This window comes from Fukomys damarensis, unplaced genomic scaffold (assembly GCF_012274545.1).
Source record: "Fukomys damarensis isolate Sample0158 unplaced genomic scaffold, DMR_v1.0_HiC HiC_scaffold_17, whole genome shotgun sequence".
Taxonomy (NCBI): domain Eukaryota; kingdom Metazoa; phylum Chordata; class Mammalia; order Rodentia; family Bathyergidae; genus Fukomys; species Fukomys damarensis.
The window spans coordinates 2,285,801-2,306,657 of record NW_022900929.1 but is presented as its reverse complement, the minus strand read 5'-3'; the positions used below and the strand labels follow the sequence as shown (position 1 = coordinate 2,306,657).

The following is a 20,857-nucleotide window of genomic DNA, read 5'->3' as shown; positions in this document are numbered from 1 at the left end:
CTTCCCTTCCCTTCCCTTCCCTTCCCTTCCCTTCCCAAGTTATTTTGAGACAGGTTCTTGCTTAAATCATTAAAGTACTCAGTTTAGGCTCAAACATGTGATCCTTCTGCCTCAAGGGCCCAGAGTGCTGGGATTATAGGTGTACACTACTATGCCAGGCAAGGGTATGTCTTTCTTTTAAAGTGATTGAAATACTGTGCAATCATTAGCCTTGAAAATTTGTTTCCACTCTTTCCAAGGGATGAATTTAATATCAAAGTTCTTCAAGCTTTTGTTGAACTCCATGAGTTTGCTGATCTCAACCTCGTACAAGCCTTAAGGTGAGTGGAGGCCTGGGCATTAGTGAAATAGTAGTGATTAACACTCAGTAATTAGGGGAGCTCTCAGGTCCTGCAGACCCTGACTGTGTTCCTGTGTCCCCTCTCCTTCGGTGTGACAGCTGCATGCTAGGCAACAGCCCTAGACAGCAGTGGGAACATGCACGGAGGGACAGATGTTTTGTTTTCCTTGTTGTGATCACCAGTTCTTCATCCTGCTCATAGTTTCTTTGCTGTCCTTCATTTTTGGTGACATCCAGTGGTTATGTGGATGCTTTCTTCCCATGTCTGCTGCACATGCTGCTCACTGTGGCTGTAACACTGCTCAGGCCCACTGCCCACCAGATTTGTCCTTGAGCATGGCTGTTCCAAGTGTGCCAGAGGGGATGTAGACCTCCCACCAGCAGAGGGAGGCTTCAGTTGTGGCTACAGAAAGCTGGGTATCACTGTGCATCATGGAGCATGGACAGAAGGAGATAGTGTCCACAGTGTATTCGCGCCCTAGATGCTTACTTGAGCCCCTTTGTCCTGGGTTCTTAGAAGGCATCATCTTGTCTTCTGTGGTGTCCCGGCTGGGCCACATGGTGTTTTATGTGTTCTGGTTCTGACCTTGAGCCACTGCCCATCAGAGGGACAAGCCTCTCAGAATATTGTGGCTCTGTCTTGTCCGTTTCATGTCCTCATACCGTCTCTGCCATATCCTTTTGATATGCTCAGCAGCATAGCCTGGGGCTGAACAGTTCATGAGCCACATGTAGGAGTCCTGGAGCCCTGCTTTACATTTTCAGATTCAGTGTTTGAAAGCTCTATCCAGAGAAAGGCACGGGCCTAGTGAGTGGCAAGTATGTCTGTGGCATGACCATTGCCATGTGATTCCCTGTCTGTGGGCAGTTGGTCTCTGGCCTAGAGCCAGAGAGGTTCCTGATAAATCCCACAGGGGTTAAAAATTTTGCTAGGCCCTACCTATAGCAGAGGTGAACAAGAACTTTCGCCTTGGCTTTGCTCCACTGGGTCCTTGACTCTTTTTGGCTTGTGGGGTTCTCATCACTCTGCCCTTGGCCTGTCCTGAGGCACATGTGGGAGGAGCTCAGGTTACAGTGCTGGTACCCGGGATGGCCCCGCAGACCTTATGGGGTAGAGAGAAGGGATAATGGATACTTCTGTGAATTGTCAGGAGCTGATTGCTATGGAGACAAAAAAGTAAGGCTGTATAGTAAAGGGGTCTCGAGCTGCTGGGAGGGAAGTCTGGTGGGTCAGGCTAAGGAGAGTCAAATGCAAGGGCTGCAGACAGGGTCCTGGGTTGAAACAGTGCTGGTGGTCCTATGGTCTGAGAAGCTGTCTGGGGAGACCGATGGTGGGTGGGAGCAGTACATAGTAGGATGTTTTTCTGGCCAGCATCAGGTAAAGGGGAGAGATTTTGGAGTGGCCTGACCTAGCCCAAGTGACCAGTCTGAGACCTGGGGATGGGGCCATCAGTCAAGAGTGAAAGTTTGGAGCAGGTGCTGGGAGAGAGAGGGGCCCAAGTGTGGTGGAAATCACAGGAAAGAGTATAGGGTAAGGGGGGCAGCAATGGTCAATGGGGAACACCCCCATTTGGGGACCTGCAAAGGAGGAAATTAGTGTCATTGTCTTAAAAACTGAGAACAGTTATTGAGTATGCTCATTCAGCACTCAGTGGGTACTGGAGCCACTACAGTTTCAAGCATCACCAAGCAGCTGTTGTGTGAGACTTTGCTGGCCACAGGGACTACAGGGAACAGGATAGCTGTGGCTCTTGCCCTTTGACTCAAAGGAAAGCAAAGAAAGGGTGTGAGTGTTGGGGTGGTGGTTGCAATTTTAGGGAGGGTGGTCAGAGGGAGAATGCAGGATGCAGGACGATCTGAGGACAGCAGCATCTGTTTGTCTGGCCTGGTACCAGAAGCAGAGGTGTTCCTGCCCCAGGGAGGCAGCAGTAGTCCCTGACTGCGGCCTGAGGTGAAGCGGAGTCCTGGATGCATCCTGCTGACTCTGACCTTGCCCCAGGGTATAGTCCTGAGAGGGCCATGTGGGCTGTGTGCTTTCAGAACTGTGGCAGCCATGGAATATCGTAGGGCCCTGGAAGTCATCTGGTGGGCTGCAAGAGATCATGCCAGTGGGAGCAAGAAGTACTGGGACCTTGGATAAATATATGACAGGGACAGCGGACTTTGCTGAAGAGTTCATTGTAGTCACACAAAAGAGGAGCAGTTGGTAAATTTGTTTTGAATTATTGAGTGGAAGGAAACCAAGTCTCCTTGCTGGCACATTCTCCCACCAGGGTGGCATCCAGGTTGAGGGGATTGCATCCTTGCTGTGGCGCAGTCACTCAGTGAGGGGGTCTGTCTCTTCATAGGCAATTTCTATGGAGCTTTAGATTGCCTGGAGAGGCTCAGAAGATCGATCGCATGATGGAGGCCTTTGCCTCACGCTACTGCCTGTGCAACCCGGGTGTCTTCCAGTCCACAGGTCAGTGACACAGTTCATGGCCAGTTCACCTCTAATTCTGGATAAAGGCCTATAGCACAGGCCAGCCTGTTTCTAGGACCTTCTTTCCCTGTGCCAGCACGGTATTTTCTGAGGTTAACTGTGCAGAGATTTCTACTCTGGTTTTTCCCTGTGGACCCCACACTGCATGCCAAATCCAGCAGAGCTCAGGCTGCTGAGTTCCCTACTGTCCTCTGCCTTGTAGACACATGCTATGTGCTGTCGTTTGCCATCATCATGCTCAACACAAGCCTGCACAACCATAACGTGCGTGACAAGCCCACTGTGGAGCGGTTCATCACCATGAACCGTGGCATCAACGAAGGGGGAGACCTCCCTGAGGAGCTGCTAAGGGTAAGTCTGGGACTGAGCCTCATCAGATGGCACTGCTCCTCCTTCTACTCCTTTTTTAATCTAAAACTTCCCAAGTTCTCTGCAAATGGGCAGTGCTCTTGTGAATCAACCAGGGCCACTCTCCACTGAGTTACATACCCAGCTTTTATTATTATCATTGTTGTTGTTACTATTTTAATCTTGAGACAAGGTCTCACTGAGTTTCCTTGGCAGAATTCAAACTTGCCACCCTTCTGCTTCAGCCTCCCAGAGGTGTTGAGATTACAAGCATCTGCCACCAGGTCCAGCTGGTTTATTACTGTAAATGCATCTCTCAAGTGTCTCTTACTTACCAGTACTGCTGTTGTATCCTGTACTAGAGACAAGAGAACGCTTGTTTTTCCTCTGTGAATTTCTGAATTTGCTGCTGTTTTTCCCCTTACAGAACTTATATGAAAGTATTAAGAATGAACCATTTAAAATCCCAGAGGATGATGGGAACGACCTGACACACACGTTCTTTAACCCAGACCGGGAAGGCTGGCTCCTGAAGCTGGGTGAGCCTGCTGTGTGTGCCCCGCCCACAGCCCCCCAGCCCACTCAGCAGCTCCCTGGTCTCTTTACCACTCCTTATGTAGCAGACACCCCCTAACTGCAAGGCAGAAACGTTTAAAAAAAAAAGAGTGCAGTTGAACCAAAGTCCGATTTTAGCAGCCACACATCCCAGCACCGGTGGCCGCTCCCTTTTCAAAGTAAGGCTATATGCTCAGTGTTCACAGCAGGGACTGTGAACCCCTCCCAGAAAACTGCCCAGTTAGTGTCCACCTAAGTCCAGGGCAGTTTTCTCTACAAGAAGCAAGTGCGTTTACCTCCTAAGAACCTGTGTGCCTTTCTCTTGGTTTGGCGTGGCTGTGATTTTTGATGAGTGGTTTAAATGTGCCTTCTTGTTGTTTTCCTTCTGCCTGTGGCTCCCACCTTTCTGTTCTGTGATGGGCTGTCCCTGCTTGTCCTGCGTTAGGAGGTAGGTACCCAGTGGCTTCTTCTCCTCCCCAGTGGCTCATTCCTCTCTCGGTTTTTCTCTCCCACGTTAGTCTGTGTGAATCTCCGATCTGTGGCTGCCATTCATTTGATTCATTTGGCTTTGGACTTGGCAGGTATCAGTGTTGTAAGTGGTGTGGTGTGCGTGACACCCAACCCTAGTGACCAGGACCAAGAGAGGCCAGGACCAGGAGTGCATGGGGACACTGGGAACAAACTAGATACCACACCCCACACCATGTTTAGGGTTCTATAGCAGCAGCAAGGGAGCTGATAACCAGTCTTTCCCTGCAGAGTCACCGGTGCCCCGTACTAACCAAGCAGTGCATGTTTGCCCACACCCCCTCCCACCCGATTATGGGGACATCTCAAAGGCTTCCTTACCCGTGACAAAGGGATATAATGGATTTTGTACTTTATGGGCAAATTTAAGGAGTTTTTAGGGTTTGACTCTGGGGGATGATGGATTTCTGACAGCTGTATCTTCTAGGTCCCTCTGAGAACAGAGAATTGCTGTGCAGCATGTAGGATCCAAGGGATAGAGTTCTGGAGATTTTTTAAAGCAATTTTTTATCATGGGAAGATGTAAGGTGTGGCCTGGTGATGTTAAAGGAATGGGATGCCTTAGCTGATGTGGCGGGGTTGTACCCAGTCCTCTGTTCCCACTGGGGTCTTTGACCTTGGTCATTGCTTTTTACTTTTCCCTGGCTCTACTGAAATTTAGAAGAGTTCTGAATCTTTTCCTAAATGCCTAGTGTTGTTGACTTGGACTTGGATGCCTGAGTGACCTGAGATACACACCAGACTTCTCACATCACATCACGCTCATGGTCCTGGAGTGGGGGATGGAAGAAAACTGCATCCAAAGATGCCAGCCCTTGTGATTGGCCAGAATCAGGGCCTTCACTGGATCAGACAACTCCCTTCCAGGCTCTGTGCTGCCCAAGAGTGTCCCCTCGAGGGACATGACATGACCAGCCCTTGTGGCAGCTCAGATGCCCAGCCCTAGCGATATAAATAAGTGAATGAAATAAAGGCACAAGGGCCAGGGATTTAGCTTAGTGTTTCTGCCACCTGCCTTGCAAGCGCAAGGACCCAAGTTTGATCCCCAGTACCCAAAAAGACAGACAGACAGACAGACAGACAGAAAGAAAGAAGGAAAGAAGGAAGGAAGGAAGGAAGGAAAGAAAGAAAAGAAAGAAAGACACAAGACAGCTTGTGTTTTCTGACCTGTTTCCTGGTTGGGCAGATACGCAGATCACCAAGATGAGCATGCAGAGCACTTGAGGGAGCTGTGCATTTGGTGCACTGTGACCTGGGAAAGTGGCATCCTGTGGTGTTGGCATCTGTAGTCTCTTTCGCCCCTGCAGTTTCACTATCCACTCTCAGGAGTGAAGTGTGAGGGCAAAGGCTTATGAGCTGGCACTGTCATGGCACAGGTCCCTAGGAAGCTAGTGGAGAGATTAACTGGCACTGATCTCTCTCCAGAGCTCCTGGTGCCCCAAAACACCAGAGGCAGCTCTTTGGAGAAGCGCAGACTTGGTCAGTTGTTGAGCATGCAGAGTTGGTGTCATTTCCCTCAGGGCCATGAGGACGGACTCAAATCAGCCCCCCAGTGTGACCTTGCACTGAATGGGCAAACACTGTTCCTCCCAGCATGGGGTGTGGCACAGTCAGGACCCAGGCACCAGCTGAAGGTGTGCAGAATGGGTAGAAACTCAGGAGTGTTCTCCTTGTGACTGTAGAGGAGGGGCCATTAATGCTGAAAAGTGCTGTGGGTTGTAGGCTCAGAGTACCGTTCACAGGTCTGGTTTACTATTGTTGAGAAATTTAAGACATTGGGTTTGAGAGTCAGCTCTGTCAAAAATTTAGGATGTGGTCAGAGCTGAGCTGTCATGGTGGAAAAGGTACATGTGGGACAGCAGTGAAAATGGTAATGTACTGAGTGATGCTTACCTTGTTTAGAGAAGCCAGGCTCTTGTCTCCAAGTGTGGTGTAGTTTGAGCAGAGCCTCCCAGCTCCTCCCAGCAGAACCCGCTGTGGCTCTGAGACCATCATCCTGCCCTGCTCGGCCCGCCTCAGATGACACACCTCACCCTTGTACAGGGGGGCAGTGGGTGTGGGCCTGGACCATCCTAACAGATCCACTTCCATGGCAGCTGGCAATCACAGGTGGGCAGTGAGTGGCCCAGGAGCGAGCAGAGTACACCCTAATTGTGTGCCTTGACAGAAGCACAATGTGGTGGAGTATGTCCTGAGGATGGCTCTGAGGACCTGCTTCTCGCTGAAGGTTGGGGGCTTAGAGCAGCTCAGGCTGCAGGGGGGCTGGCAGCTGTGGCAGGAGCCCTGGGTGGCTTAGATGTTAGGTCCTTCATGATAAGCACATAGAGCCCTTGGGGGCCTCAAGCAGGATGGACAAGATTGGAGGTTCTTTTCAGAGGACAGCTGAGTTGGCCTACTCTTGAGTCTCTGAGGGCAGTAGAGTCCACACAGGGCTGGGGCAGAGTGCCAGGGATGGTAGAGGGACTGTCAGCTGATTCTGTCTTGGAAGTGGGGGGCGGTGTCTAGAAAAACTAGCCTTGTCCTCTTATGATCTTAGCACACAGAATGGCTCTCTGTCCTCTTGCCATTAAAGGACTTGGTCAAAACTGGTTTCCTGTAAGGAACATAGCCTCCTGTTAGACTCTTGTATGGAATGGACTCCTGTAGGCTGGATGAGACAGGCCTTTGGACCCAGAAGCCAAGGATTCCAGTGGTGAAGCTATGTGCAAGGTTTTTGGGAGCAGGCACCCAGGTCAAGTGTCATGAGAGACATGTGAGGAAGGAATGGTACTTTAGGCAAGAGGCCTGAGCAGGGAGGAGGTGGTTCTGAGGAGGGCCGTAGAAAAATGTTGGGAATCTTGGAGAACAGTACGAGGTCAGACATTCTGACAGGTGGGGCTGGTGAGGCTGGAGGCGTGAGGCAGATGTGTCTGAGATGCAGAGGGACTGGTTCAGGGACAGCTGGTTGCCAGGGCTGACTCTCTAGGGTTGTGGTGGTAACTGACCTCATGGGCTGCCTTCGGCCTTCAAATAAAGGTGGATGTATATTGGGTCTGATGAGTGAGGCTGGGGTGCTGGGTCCCAGCTGGGCTTTGGGGACATCCCTCCCTCCCTCCAGTGCCTCTGTACCCATCAGGTCTGGCTTCCTCCTCCCCAAACTGGTTTCTCCTTTGACCTGCACCATCCTTCCTTCCATCTTCCTGTCTCTCCAGCCTCACTGTGACAGCTCCTCAGCTGCTTCCATGTTGTGGAGAATACTCTGGGTAGTAATGGGACAGGGAGGGCCACCTCTTACTTGCTCCCCAGGTAACACTGAATTTCTTTTCATGAACGTCTTCCTTTCTCTTATTAGCAAAAGCTAGTAGTTTAAGTCAGTTTGGCTCTGCAGAATTAAAAAAGATTGCTTTTCTGTAGTAAAAGGGTCATAAGCACAGCTGAGGGGCGTGTGTTTGTGTGTGTGTGTGTGTGTGTGTGTGTGTGTGTGTGTGTGTAAAAGCTTCAGATCTTGTTAAAAGATTAACTCAATCTAATAATTCCCTGGGCTAAGGGGTAATTGACTCTGATGGATCCCAGGGCTGCCCAAAGTACCCAGTAATGAGATAATGCCCTGACATAAAAGGATTAAATTCTAGACAGACCCAGTTGAGCTGGCACTGACTTCATCTTGTTGTCATTTCACGGGGGGAAATTATACCCATCCATTATGACTAACTTTTCTAGGAAGCAGACTTGAAAGTGTGCTGCTATCTAGATTGACCCTGGGTGGCCAAGGAGAGGACACCTGAGTGAGTCAGGGTTGGGGGTGCATGTGGGCCCCAGCTATGCACTCAGCTACCTACCTGGACAGCCAGCCATGCACCTTGTGCAGGACCTTGCTAACTGTGGTCAGAATATTCAACATTTTCACAAGGAAGCAAACATGCCTGAGCTTGAAGGCTCCTGATGGCCTGAGAAGGGAGTCGTGTGGGTCTGTGTGTCTGACTCACAGGGCCCTTCTGCTCCTAGGAGGGCGTGTGAAGACCTGGAAGCGGCGCTGGTTCATCCTGACCGACAACTGCCTCTACTACTTCGAGTACACCACTGTAAGTGGGGCTGGGAACCTGTGGGCAGGGGCACTGAGGAAGTGGCCTGCTGAGGCTGGCTGTGTGCCCTTTCCTTGTAGGACAAGGAGCCTAGGGGCATTATCCCACTGGAAAACCTCAGCATCAGAGAAGTAGAAGACCCACGGAAACCTGTAAGTGACCCCCTTTCACAAATGTCTGTCTTTTGACTACTTGTACGGAGCTCATCTTCCCTCTCTCTCCCCAGAACTGCTTTGAGCTTTACAATCCCAGCCACAAAGGGCAGGTCATCAAAGCCTGCAAGACAGAGGCTGATGGCCGGGTGGTAGAGGGAAACCACGTGGTGTATCGCATCTCTGCCCCGAGCCCTGAGGAGAAGGAGGAGTGGATGAAATCCATCAAGTGAGTGAGGTTGGGGAGGGAGCTTGCACTGTGTGCCTGAGACCCTTGTGTCTCCAGAAACTGGAGACAGTCCTGCTGAGTCAACCCCACGGTGTGAAGCCACTGTCTTGTTCGAGGGGTGGGCTCACCAGGGCCAGTATTGTCCTTGCCCTGACCTGTACTTTTCTTCCCCAGAGCAAGCATCAGTAGAGATCCTTTCTATGACATGTTGGCAACGAGGAAAAGGAGGATTGCCAATAAGAAATAGAGCTGTCCTGACCCAGCAGGTAAACTAAGAACCCAAACCGCACAGCAGATGTGACTGGTGGCTGCCTCAACAAGACACAGGGGGCACTGGTCCCCAGAATCAGTTGTGGCCCCAGCTGCACACCCTGATTTCTTTGGTGTGTGTGTGGCCTGGATCGTGATCAGCTGTATTTCCTCCTGTTGCTGCTTGGCTTCAGAAGCAGTGGAGGGAGCTCCCCGTGGGCATCTGAGGCAGTGGCAGTGACCATTCTAGAAGCTGCTGTTTTATATCAAAATGGGAATGGAATAGCTACCATTTTTTTAATTCAGAATTTTTCTCAGATATATAGGATTATAGCTTTTATATGACTTTTTATATCCTGAAATTATAATGAAAGATACTTTCTAACAGTAGTATTTTTAGAATGGCAGCTATAAATATAAATAACTCCTGGACACAAGTATATACTGTGCACTGAAAAAAATTTATATATATGCAGCACCCAAAGGGAGGGCTGTGGGGCACTTGCACTTGGGTGGGAGCTGCAGGGGGTGCCATAGGTGGCTCCCGGGGAGGGAGACGCCTAGTCTTCGAGGACTAGTACACTGAGGGCCTCCAGATGTGTAAGCCCTGCAACCCCCTCTCAGACTTTTTGGCCCTATTCATTAAGATATGGTTATGGTTTGGAGCTGCTATAACTGCTGAACCCTAGGAAATGGAGCTCTTTCCCTGGGCAGATCATCCACAGGTTGGATCACAAGAAACTGCTCTGACCATTTCCAGCCCACACAGCAGTTCTACTTGGTTCCACAGAATACATCCATTGCTACTTAGAACCTTCAGCAAAATACTTATCTCACTGGCATAATCAGATTTCTTAATGAATGACTAGACATACTAGTCTACCATCTTCCTGTTACAGTGCCTGTTCTCAGGCCTGAGTTACCCTTTGAGAAGGGAGAACAAGCCATGGCTCAAGGTGTGTGGCACTTAGGGTTTTATGTGAACAGTGGAGAGCCCCAAATCTAAACTGGGGTAACCCTCGACATACAACAGGATTGATGGCCCTGTCTTTGAGGCTATCAGAGCTGGGCAAGGACGAGGGCACTGTGTGACAGAGTCCCCCTGCTGGGGATCTTTGTTCATACCTTTGGGGTGCCCAACACCTGGGCCCTCTTTAGCTCCTTACATGGCTGTCCTCTGGGCAGGTCCTTGGAATACAAAGGTTCTTATATTCCAGGTCCTTTAACCATGAATGAAAACCTCAGACTGAATGCACTTATGCTTTGTTCTAAATAGCAGAAATGTCTTCCCATGAGCTGCCTTGAGGTGGAGACTGTGCAGTCACGGGCCCATTGCCTCTGTGTGGCTGACCTCAGTGCAGAGGGCCCAAGGCTGAAACTCCCCATCACCCATTAGACTGACATTTTATTTCCGAGCTTCTATGCTGTTATTTTACTGATACCTCAGACCTGAAACTTTAGTGTTTGAGCAAGGCAAATTGGCTGCACTCATGTGCCTGACTGGTGTATATGCAACTTACCACCCTCTGTGCCCATTTGCGGAGCACTAGTGCTGCCCAGACCTGGCCCAACCACGATGCCTCCATGCTGTGAAGCCACCTTGGACCAGCCTGCCAGATACTGTGGCAGTGTTGGGTCAGCATTTCATTTGGGTCAAGAGCTCCCTCTCTCCTGAGTGTCTAACCCTGGCACAGACCTGGGGATGTGGCACTGTTTTAGGGCATTCAGAGGTGATCATGGGGTCACCTGTGAGCCACTCTGCCCAATGGCTGTTCACCCAGGATCATGCAGAAGGCCGTGGTGCTCAGAATCTTAAGTACCTTTGCCCTATTGAAAGTATTACATGACATCACTTAATTCCAGGTTTTCTCTTGACAGTATTAACTCTAAGGTGTCTGCCATCATGTGTACCTGGCTTCCACCAGGCTGCCTCGAAGTGGGACCCCTCCCACTCCAGGGCTATCATGTTCATCGCCTCCCCACCCAAGGGTCTGCACTCACAGTCCTGAGTTAATGGTCCCAACTGTGGCCAAAGACAAAGTTTCCTCCATAAACAAAGGGCAGTGGGCAGTTCCAAGGAGTGCAGGGGTGAGATTCTTGGTGGGCCTGGTTATCATTTGAAACTTATATGGACTGACCCTGGACCCTCACAATCTACTATTACCTCCAGGGTCCTGAAACACTTTTTAAATACTTTAATGTGGCACCAAATGGAATGAAAGCAAGAGCTGTTTATAGATGAAGCAGCATTTAATGTTTCATACAAAGCAATGCCTATCTTCAAACTTAGAAGTGCATATATCTACAGATGTGCTTTACTGAGAAGTTAGGTCTGTTACAGACCAGAAACGACAAGTTGTGATCTCATTTTATTTTTTCCTTAGAAAACATTTCTATTTACCTATAGTTAATGTGTAAATAATGTACATATATTGATTTCTGGGAGTGTTTTGTTATTCAATGTATATATCCCCTACAACTTGCATGAATATTCTATTGATATCAAAAGTGAACAGTAAAACTGAAAGGTGTATGGCTGTGTTAAAACTTGCAAATATTGTCTTCACTAAATAAAAATCACATATATTGTTAAAACAAGGTTGTCTAAGACTTGCTTCTTTAGAGATGTGTTATGTCCAGCACACTAGCACCTGGTTTTCCCTGGTTCATCTCTGGGGTCTGAGGCACCTGCTGAGATGGTAGCCAGAGCTGTGAGGGTTTTGAAACACAAAGACAGAGAAGACATGGTGGGAAGCAAATGGGAAAAACAAGTAAAAAAACTGACACAAAATGTTTAATTTGCTGCCATTTATATACTATATAAATTTTACATGCTGTATATTTACAGTGGGGCAAGTGCTTTTTTAATCTTTAAAAAAACAAAGATCAAACTTTAGACATCTCTGAACAACACAAACTGTATAAACCATACAGATTATTCAGATAGAAACTGTATTAAATACAGTTTTCCCCACTCCATCTCCTGATGCAGGACCAGTGAATTATAAGTGTATCACAGTTTGATAGCATATCCATATTAAAAATAAAATCACAGTATGATTTTGTCTGTAACTAGAAACTTTAAGGGACTAAGCTGACAACTCAGACTCCAATATCATACAGTTGACGCGACACAGTATAAAAAAGTGTTATGTAATAAAAACATACTGTAAGCTTTACAAATAATGTTTAGATTATACATTCATAATGTGAATACTTATCATAACTGGTAAGTTGATTGGAATAGTTCCACAAAGTTCAAAAACAGAACTTGTCTATAAAATACATTTTCAAATCTTGAATACAACTAAAATATGAAGCAAATTAGTTTCTAGTATCAGACATTACAGAAAACAGACTGCCCTCAAAGTCTAGTTGAGAGCTTGTAAATTTTTAAATAAGTATTTAAATTAAACACACGCACTGTCAGTTTGTACTTTTAATAATTCCATGGTTTCCCGGTTGGTCTTGCACCAGATGTCTAACTTGGAGGAACATTACATGAAATATAAGTAATCAACCTGAGTCTGTAATTAAGCAGCATTTGAGATGTTCTATTCCAGGGCATTATTTTCAATGTGATTTATATACACGGTATTTTACAATGGTCAGCAGTTGTAGAAAGTGTTCATCCTTTTGGAATAAGGGCAATTAAGAAAAGGTTAAAAAAAAAAATTCATGGTAAAATCTGTACAGTATTTACTAAAGAAGCACCACGCAGATTTGAACAAATTTATGTTTATAATTTAAGCTGAGTTGGGATGGCTTCTGTGGAACACGTTGAATCTGAAAGACAAGAGGCGCAGGCATTAGTCGAAGGCAGAGGCCCCAGGAAGCCAGGTCCTTCTTTTTGTGACACCCTGCCCCCGCAGGTCCCCTTGGTCATTGGGAAGCTCTTTTTTTTTTTGAAAGGATCAGTCTTCCTTCCTGAATGACTTAGAGGAACCGGGTGACACCAGGCAGCTGCAGAGGAACCAGTTGGCCTGGCCAGGGAGGCACCATCTGGTGGACCCAACTGTACCTGCCCAGCCTGATCCTGCTTTCACTTGGGAAGAGTTTAGAGTTCCTTAGGGTTAGTGTCCCTTGAAGACACACAGATAAAGCATGTTAATTAACTGCATGCTAATCTATAGAGAGTTCGCCTTGAAATTCATTTAAAATTGCCCTCGCTGATTAGGTAAGGCAGACACTTAAGGGCAGTTGTCTTTCATGGGCTATATGTTTGCCATCCTCTTTCCCTCCACAAGTGCACATTATGAAACATGAGTCCCTGCCTTCCAGGACCACAGAATGTAAGTGATTCAGACACAGCCTTGACACTGAAGGTTCTGCTCTAAGTCACTTGGATTTCATCGCAACAGAGTGTCCATGTCAGGCCATGCCCACCTCATCACACTGCTGAGTTCTCACATTAGGATGGAACAGACTTCAGGCCAGGGGCCAAAGAAATTAACCAGATTTGAATGGAGCCAGACGTCAGGAGTTTGCAAAGCAAAATGGTCAGGACACAGGACTGCAAGTGCCAGAAGATGGTAGAGTGCTCAGCCCTCAGCCAGGGCCCTCTAGGAGGCCTGGAGCTCACAGACCCTTGGTCTGTGCTCCTGGCAGATTTTATGGCTGCAAATCAGTCATCAGTGCCACTGGCCTGGGGACAGAAACAGCCACCACCCAGACAGGACTTGACTGCAGCACCTGTAGCAGATAAGTGAGCTCAGCCACTGAATCCCAAGCCAACACCAAGTAGGTCAACTTACTGTCCTCAGAGTGGTAGTCTCGGGGGCTTGACCTGCCCTGCCAGGATGAGGGAGTCTGACTATAATGCTGGGACCCTGCCCAACATGCAGACCAAATCCATCTCACTACATGATCCTCAGGTACCACATGGAGATAAGAAAGAGAAACCCTGGTCCCCAAATTGCCAAATGTTAATGCAGAACCACTCTAAAAATGTACATAATTTAACATGAAGAGCAAATGCCACAATGCTTCCCTTCAATCCTGGCAGCAGCAGCAAGTCTGCCTGTGCACCCCTGGCTGTCCTCCCCCGTGGTGACCTCAGCCTTCCTCAGGCCTACTTCTCTTTACCCTACAACCTGCATGCAGACCAGGGGCCTACGAGAACACATTTTAGCTGAGGTGAGAACCCAAAAGACCTCAGGGCAACCAAGGTGATGTGTCAAAATCCCCGCAATGATGTGTGCAGCCTTCACTGACGGAAGTGACCATCAGTGTTCAGGCAGGGCCTGGCAAACTTGACTTTCTTTGCTGTGAAGGGCCAGGTGACAAACACTTGGGAGTGTGGCAGACACCCAGCTGTGAGTACTCACTCTGCCAAGAGCAGCAACTGCAAGCAAACCACTGGGTGTATTTCAGCCACTCTACAGATGCTGGCATTTGAATTTCACACACTGTTCAGGTGGAACAAAGTACTACTCCTCTTTGGAATTTTTGAAAACAGGAAAGCCATTAACTCATAGGTGGTATGGAGACAGACACAAGGCCAGCTTTGGCTTTGGGTTGCAGCCTGCCAAACTGTGCCCTCGGCCCCAAGTCCTGTCACTTCCATTCTTTCTTTCCTTTTTTTTTTTTTTTTTTTTTAGACAGGTTCTCACTAGTAGTTGAGACTGACCTGGAACTCACTATGTAGCTCAGGCTGGTCTCGAACTCACAGCGATCCTCCTGCCTCAGCCTCCCGAGTGCTGGGATTACAGGCGTGCACCACCACACCTGGCTCCGTCACTTCCATTCTTAACAAGCTCAGGACTCCTTCTCAGGGAAGTCAGTTAGAAGGGGAAGAGGCTGCCCCAAGTGCAGTCAGAGTACAAAGAGCTGGTACGGTGCACACACAAGAATTTAAGATGTCCGACAGCCTGGAGTGAGCGATGCCAGGAGCCTCACAGACATCACTGATAGAGGTGGCAACTCACATTCCTAACGACCCATGTCATCAAATCATGTTAGGGTACACCGTGGGTGTTTTAAGGGTTCAACAGAATAAAGTGAATAGTGCAAAAGCATTGCTACCAAAAATGCTTGAAAGACAAAAACAGTTCTCCTTGGGGGGCAAATGCTCAGACACCCAGAGTGCCATAAATTCCAGTTCCACAAAACCATACTTCAGTGCTAACGGATCAGTGTCAGGTATCCAAACTACACATGGAAAACCAATCACACAGGAGCTTGTGAGTCAAGATGATGCCCTGTATTACCCGTGCACCCTTTCAAGACACTTGAGGTTTCAGCTCCATGTGTTAATCACCATTTCCAAAAATACTTATTAAAAGAGTTTTTCTCTTCTTAATTCCAAGAATCTCCTCTTACCCTGGCCATACTCCAGCAGGTGGCACCTGTTGGCCCTGCTCTCCATCCTTAAATGCTTATTTTTCTTGCGGAAAGATCCAGTGTCCTCCACAGGCAGAACATCGGTGAGCAGGAAGCTGCCCTCAGGTCTCTGGAAATGGTTGACAGTCTCATAGCTTGAGGCCTTCGGTGACTGTAGTCCTGATTCTTTTATGAATTCCACTGATTTCCCTGAGTGCCTCTTCTTTTTCTTTTTCTTCTTCTTCTTGTGTCTATGGAGGTCAGAATCCAAGTACACTACTGGAAGACCTGGATCCAGCTGATGCCTGCAGAAGCAACAAACAGAAATCATCAATCCAAACCCCAGCACCACCTCAGACAGGACCTGGCACTGGCTGTCCTGACCACTCACTGAGAACGCTCCATGTACAAACACAGGTAAGCACTTACCAAGTTACAAACGGTTCTCTTACTTTTAGCTCTAGGGATTTTTAAAGCCCAGGGTCATGAATTCACCACTTCAACTCCACCTCTGGCTCCACCATAGCCTCTTGTGCTCAGGAGCTGGGGCTGCCAGCCAGAAAAACAGCTGAGAGGACTTAACTGACCTCTTCTGAAATCCATGGCAGAAAGATGAGGGTGAGAGAAGAAAAGAAAAGAAAAGCATGGACGTTTTGCCATGTCTCAGGCACAGAGAAGGGAAAAGCTTGCGCTTTCATTTGCACAAAATAACCACTGCCTATTTACGTACGTCTTTTGGCAAACTTTTCCTAGGATTTTTAACTTTAAAAGATAGTGAACTGAAATACACAGTGATGGGCATGTGGCTCACTGGCAGAACGGGCACAAGGCTCTAGGTTTCATCCCCAGCACCACCCCTCCACCAAAAAAACCCTACAACCTAGTTAGCATTTTTAAAATATGAAGACATTTATGTTTCATATTGAGACTCAAAGACAAAGGCCAAGAAAATAAAGGGTGCTCCTTAGGCCTTCCTCTAGGCAGGCAGGCAAGAAGCAGAGCTGTGGCTCCCACTTGCAGCCTATCACATAGTCACTTCAATTTGAAAAATACATAACAGATGTGAAAGTGTAACTACATGATGAATGACCAATCTTGAAATCAGAAATTCCCCACGTTACTTTTGTAGCACTCATACTGACTCAGAGGAGAGAGAGAAAGCATTACCTGAGAGGGGCAAAATGAGACATTTTATGATACATGAAGTGAGACAGAGCTCAAAGCTGCCCCGTTTCGGAAGTGTGTAGAAACCGTGAAGTCTCAAAACCCGTGGAGATAAGGAATATTCCCACCCTCACCTGTAGTCGCGCTCCTGGTGTTTGTCTTTAGATTTCTTTTTCTTCTTTGATTTTTTGTGCTTCTTTGCCTTGGGCTCCTCCAGCTCTTTAGGCAGGCTCCTGTGGGCTTTCTTTTCCACATGACTGTCACAATCACGGCTCTCATACTTCCGTTTGCGTGACTTCATGCTTTCATGTTCATGGAAGCGATCAGACAGGCCGCAACCTCTGTCGTCAGCTCCAAAGGCAACCTTTTCCTGGGGATACCGCTCAGGGTGCAGAGGGAAAGGGGGTGCGGCACCTGTGCGCGGGCTGTAGAAGTGCGTCCGCTCCCTCACCCGGGAAGGTGGCTCCCAGCCCTTCCTGGCCCGGGAAGAGTCCTTGTGTGGCCGCTTCATACTGAGCTCCCTGACTGCATAGGGGGTGTACCTGTCGGGGTAGTACCTGCACCTGTCCCACCTCATCTTCTTGGGGTAGTACTTCTCCGGGAGCCAGGCATGCTCACTGTCCAAGTGGTGGTAGCGGCTCCAGTCCTGGTCAGCCCCATTCCTGGTTCGTGAATGGTGGTAACTGTACCTGCTCAGAGAGCGGCGCTCAGCTGGGCTCACCCTGTCGCCATAGCACAGGGGATGCTGGCTCCCGTTGCAGTGCTCCAGTGTGTGGCACTCCTGCTTGCTGTGCTTTCTGTTGTAGGAGCGCCGCTTTTTGTGACAATGGTCCTCAGTCCTGCTTCGACTCTGACTCCTACTCCTGCTTTTTTGCACACGTTCCCCACTAGAGGAGCGGTCTCGGCGGTTACGGTAATGTCCTCGGTCAACTTTTCTAAGGCTGCTGATTTTCTCTTTAACTGGAGGGTGATCCGGAACTTTCTGCCCTACCTTACTTTCGCTGCACCTCTCTCTGTGACTGTGACTTTGCTCAGGGCCCCCCTCAGGATGGGTACCTGTGGTCCTGTCTGGCAGAGGAGAGGGCAGCACATCAGCAGACGCCCCTGTGCTCCGGGATGGGGCCTCTGCGTCACTGCACTGGTCTCTGCTGAGGTAAACTACAAGCTTATGCTCACATCCAGCTTCCGAATGTACAGAGGGTGCTGGGCTCAGCTTTTCCACTGCTTCTGTTGGCGCAGAATCCTGCAGCCTCTCAATTAACAACCCTTGAGCCTCTTGGGGGGTTTCACTGCAGTCTTGTGTTAAGTTCCCAGTATCACAGAGTTCAGGAAGTTGGTCATCCCCTGTGGGGGTCTTATTGGCATTACAAAGGTTGTTTACGATGGGCAAAGATTCATCAGGTTTGGCTGAACTGTTTTCTGAGGCAACTTCTTTGGTAGATTTGGTGTCAGGGGAGAGCAAAGCCTTCTTAAATTTGCTGCACAGACTTGTGATTGGGTCCAGCTTCTCATGGGAACCAGTAGTGGCAATGGCAGCCTCAAGCTCCACAGCAAGATCCCCTGACGAACCTTGCTCTGTTTCAGGTGGACTGCATCCCCGCCAAAACAGAGACAAGCCAATAGTTAGTGTGACTGGCTTACACTTACCAAGTATTTTATCACTTTAAATGTATCTGGCTATAACCCAACATCAGGTTATCATCTCTGGACACCAACTTTTCTCTTTATTAAATAAAAATAAAATTTATATCAACCCTACTTTCAGTAATGATAATTCTGCGGCTCTAGATTTTTCCTCTTTCCAGATACACTTCTAATTCTTAATAACCAAATGATGATGGCATGCTGACTTTCCTGACTCCCTTCTGACTTTCTCTTGGAGCCTCAGAGGTAGAACAGCTATTTCCAAACAGAGCCAAAAGCTCCTCCAATTATGGAAAACTGAAGGATTGAGGCTCTTGGAAAGCCTTCTGTAATACATGTAGTCTGCACTTGGCAACTGGAAAGCTTCTGACATACTCTCAAGGTTATCTGACAGCTGCTAGGAAACAATAAGGCAACTGTTGTGATATCTACTCTTCAGCAAGAGAGATAACTTGTACCAAGTCTCCACGGGGAAGTTAGCTGCCTTGAGTGTATGAGGGGCATCCATGGGGCAGTACATTGTGCTTGGCTGTGGTACATACGTGGCCTCATTTATGCAGACATGTAATTCTCTTGCACATTAAATTTGAAGACTAAGGTGGATTAGGAAAGAAACAAGGAGAAAGTCACTGTGCAAGACAGCGCATACCAGCCATCTATCTGAGTTAAAGTGGGAATGAGTGTTCTTTGCCTCTCCATTCTTCTTTAACAACTCCACATTCCTAACTCAAGTTCTCAGTGGGGGACCCCACTTGCCAGGAGCCATCAGGGTTGCCACAGTGCCATGGAGGAAGGTCCTGCCCCACATCCTCACACCAAAGGGATGAAAATCCCAGTTGTATTACTTCATTTTACAGGAATCTGACAGTTGTGATACGGTCATACTGTGATATTGCTGGGACTTCACTGAAGTTGTTCACCACTGAACCTGCCTGCTACCTGATGTACCACATCCCACAGCAGTAGTGTTACCTGAAGTTTCCACACGAAGCAACTATAGCTGCATTTCAAATTCCTTTCCTCTTATTCCTGAATTATATTACAGCTGGGTCAATATATTGATTTTTTAAAAAATGGAATGCAGGGACAAATTATATTCTCTATGAATTAATTTCAAATTTCTAGAGAGGCCCTTACAAAGTATTTGCTTCATGACTGTGTGGGGAACCCATTTTCTCTCAGTATGCTTTCACATACTCATTCATCATTCAAAAAATGAAATGCAGAAGCACGTGGAACTGGAGCCAGAAGGGTGCAAGGGCAAAACAAACACCCAAAGCAGGCAATGCAAACGAAGTGGCAGTGTGTGCGCCCCAACTACTGGGACAAGCAGTCATAGATTGTTTTCTTACTCTTCTCAAAAGCAAATGAACATATCCTTATAGATTATTTTTCTTATCATCTGGGGGCTCAAAATGTCCACAGTAACACTTTTACAGAGTTAAACATCCACTCACTGTTGAATTTTGTACTATGAAATTCACTTCTGATTTATTCTTACTTTACCTTATTTCATCTGTTGAGCCTTTTCCTTTGTTGCTAAGTTTGAAGGTCTCTAAGACTTTGTCTTCCGGAAGAGAGGGCAAAGAAGCAGGTATCAACTACAATAAAAAACCAAGACATTTCAATACTAGCTTTGAGCTCCATGCTGAATCTGGCCGAGTGAATGGCCACAGATGAGACTCAAAGCAAAGCCTCTCCCACCAACTCACCTTTCCAGGAAGACCGTTTGCTTTAGAAAAGGGATTTTCTGAGTGTAAAGTGGGTTGGACTTGGCAACTGGCACCCTCCAATGGCAGGCCATTTTCTTTTGGGTCACTGTCTGTACTATTAGCACCATTTAGAGTGATAGGCTCTTGAAGCTCATGGGGTGGGGCCTCATCATCTTCAGCTTCGTGGTCAGCAGAGTAAGCAGTGGTAATCTGGCCCACGCCATTCTCTTTGGCCAGGCCCTTGGACTCCTCATCGGATTCTTCAGATGACTCTGTACCATAGGGGACTAGCACGCTGGAGCTCACCTTGGATTTACCATTCATCACTGGCTTAGAGCAGGACTCACTTGGGGAGAGTGGTTTTGCTACTTTACTAGAAATTGTCATTGTGGATGCATTCGAGGTAGACTGTATCGCAGAATAGTTGGTGACAGTAGAAGAAGGAACAGGCTTGATAGGGGCCTCCACGGAATTGCTATGATGGTTAGGCTGAGATTGACCTTGGCGAACAGGCAACTTGTTATGAATACTGATGGTGATTTTTTGTTTCTTGGGGTGTTCTGGAATCACAGAGGGCCTGTTAACTGACCAGTTTTGAACAGAAGCAGGAGCGTTAACAGGACTAGCCCTGTTGACACTGGGATTTCCATTAGGACTCGACATGGAACTGCTTGGCGTGTCTTTCAGTGGCCCAGTCCCATTCAAGTGAGGTGAATTCTACAAGAAGAAAGCCACAGCCATGTCAGCATTCAAAGTCAGGGCCTTCTCCAGCCAAGGGCCTTCCCACTTTGGTCTTGTGACTGACCAGGTACATAAATCATGAACACCGCCTTTGTTTCTTTCATCTGCTCTACCAACATGCACCTTTCACAGGCCCTAATTTTCTGGAAATTAACCCACACACAGGATATGTTAGAACACACTCCTCAGCTAAATGGACATAAGTATCCTTATAATAGGATCACTTTCCTGATGTCTAACATGAGTTAAAAACTCAACTATCTGACCCCAGAGTACAGCACAAGTCCATGATGGGTGCTGACATTTAAATATACTCACTCAAAAAAAAAAA

The 20,857-nt window shown here is 47.8% G+C and overlaps 2 protein-coding genes across 5 annotated transcripts in view; one reads left to right on the top strand and one right to left on the bottom strand.

Annotated features, from left to right (window-relative positions):
- The window catches only part of Cyth3 (cytohesin 3), a 96,261-nt gene extending 78,943 nt beyond the window's left edge, over positions 1-17,318 (top strand). Inside the window, exons 5-14 of one of the 3 annotated variants that reach the window (XM_033764790.1) lie at positions 240-320; positions 2,689-2,801; positions 3,025-3,173; positions 3,598-3,709; positions 8,238-8,314; positions 8,395-8,466; positions 8,541-8,695; positions 8,870-8,961; positions 15,530-15,682; positions 17,236-17,318. In XM_033764790.1, coding sequence (XP_033620681.1) covers positions 240-320; positions 2,689-2,801; positions 3,025-3,173; positions 3,598-3,709; positions 8,238-8,314; positions 8,395-8,466; positions 8,541-8,695; positions 8,870-8,942 — 832 coding nt within the window. In that variant the 3' untranslated portion in view covers positions 8,943-8,961; positions 15,530-15,682; positions 17,236-17,318. Of the gene's footprint in view, positions 1-239; positions 321-2,688; positions 2,802-3,024; positions 3,174-3,597; positions 3,710-8,237; positions 8,315-8,394; positions 8,467-8,540; positions 8,696-8,869; positions 11,507-15,524; positions 15,683-17,235 lie in introns of those variants that run through there. The other 2 variants (XM_019210470.2, XM_010642763.3) reach the window with 2 other exon arrangements.
- Usp42 (ubiquitin specific peptidase 42) overlaps positions 11,750-20,857 on the bottom strand; it is a 45,388-nt gene continuing 36,280 nt past the window's right edge. For both annotated transcript variants that reach the window (XM_010642762.2, XM_019210469.2), the window contains 5 exons: positions 19,786-20,502; positions 19,580-19,674; positions 16,564-18,018; positions 15,266-15,570; positions 11,750-12,730 (listed from right to left, as the gene is read on the bottom strand). In XM_010642762.2, the coding sequence (XP_010641064.1) occupies positions 12,684-12,730; positions 15,266-15,570; positions 16,564-18,018; positions 19,580-19,674; positions 19,786-20,502 (2,619 nt within the window). In that variant the 3' untranslated portion in view covers positions 11,750-12,683. The remainder of the gene's footprint in view (positions 12,731-15,265; positions 15,571-16,563; positions 18,019-19,579; positions 19,675-19,785; positions 20,503-20,857) is intronic.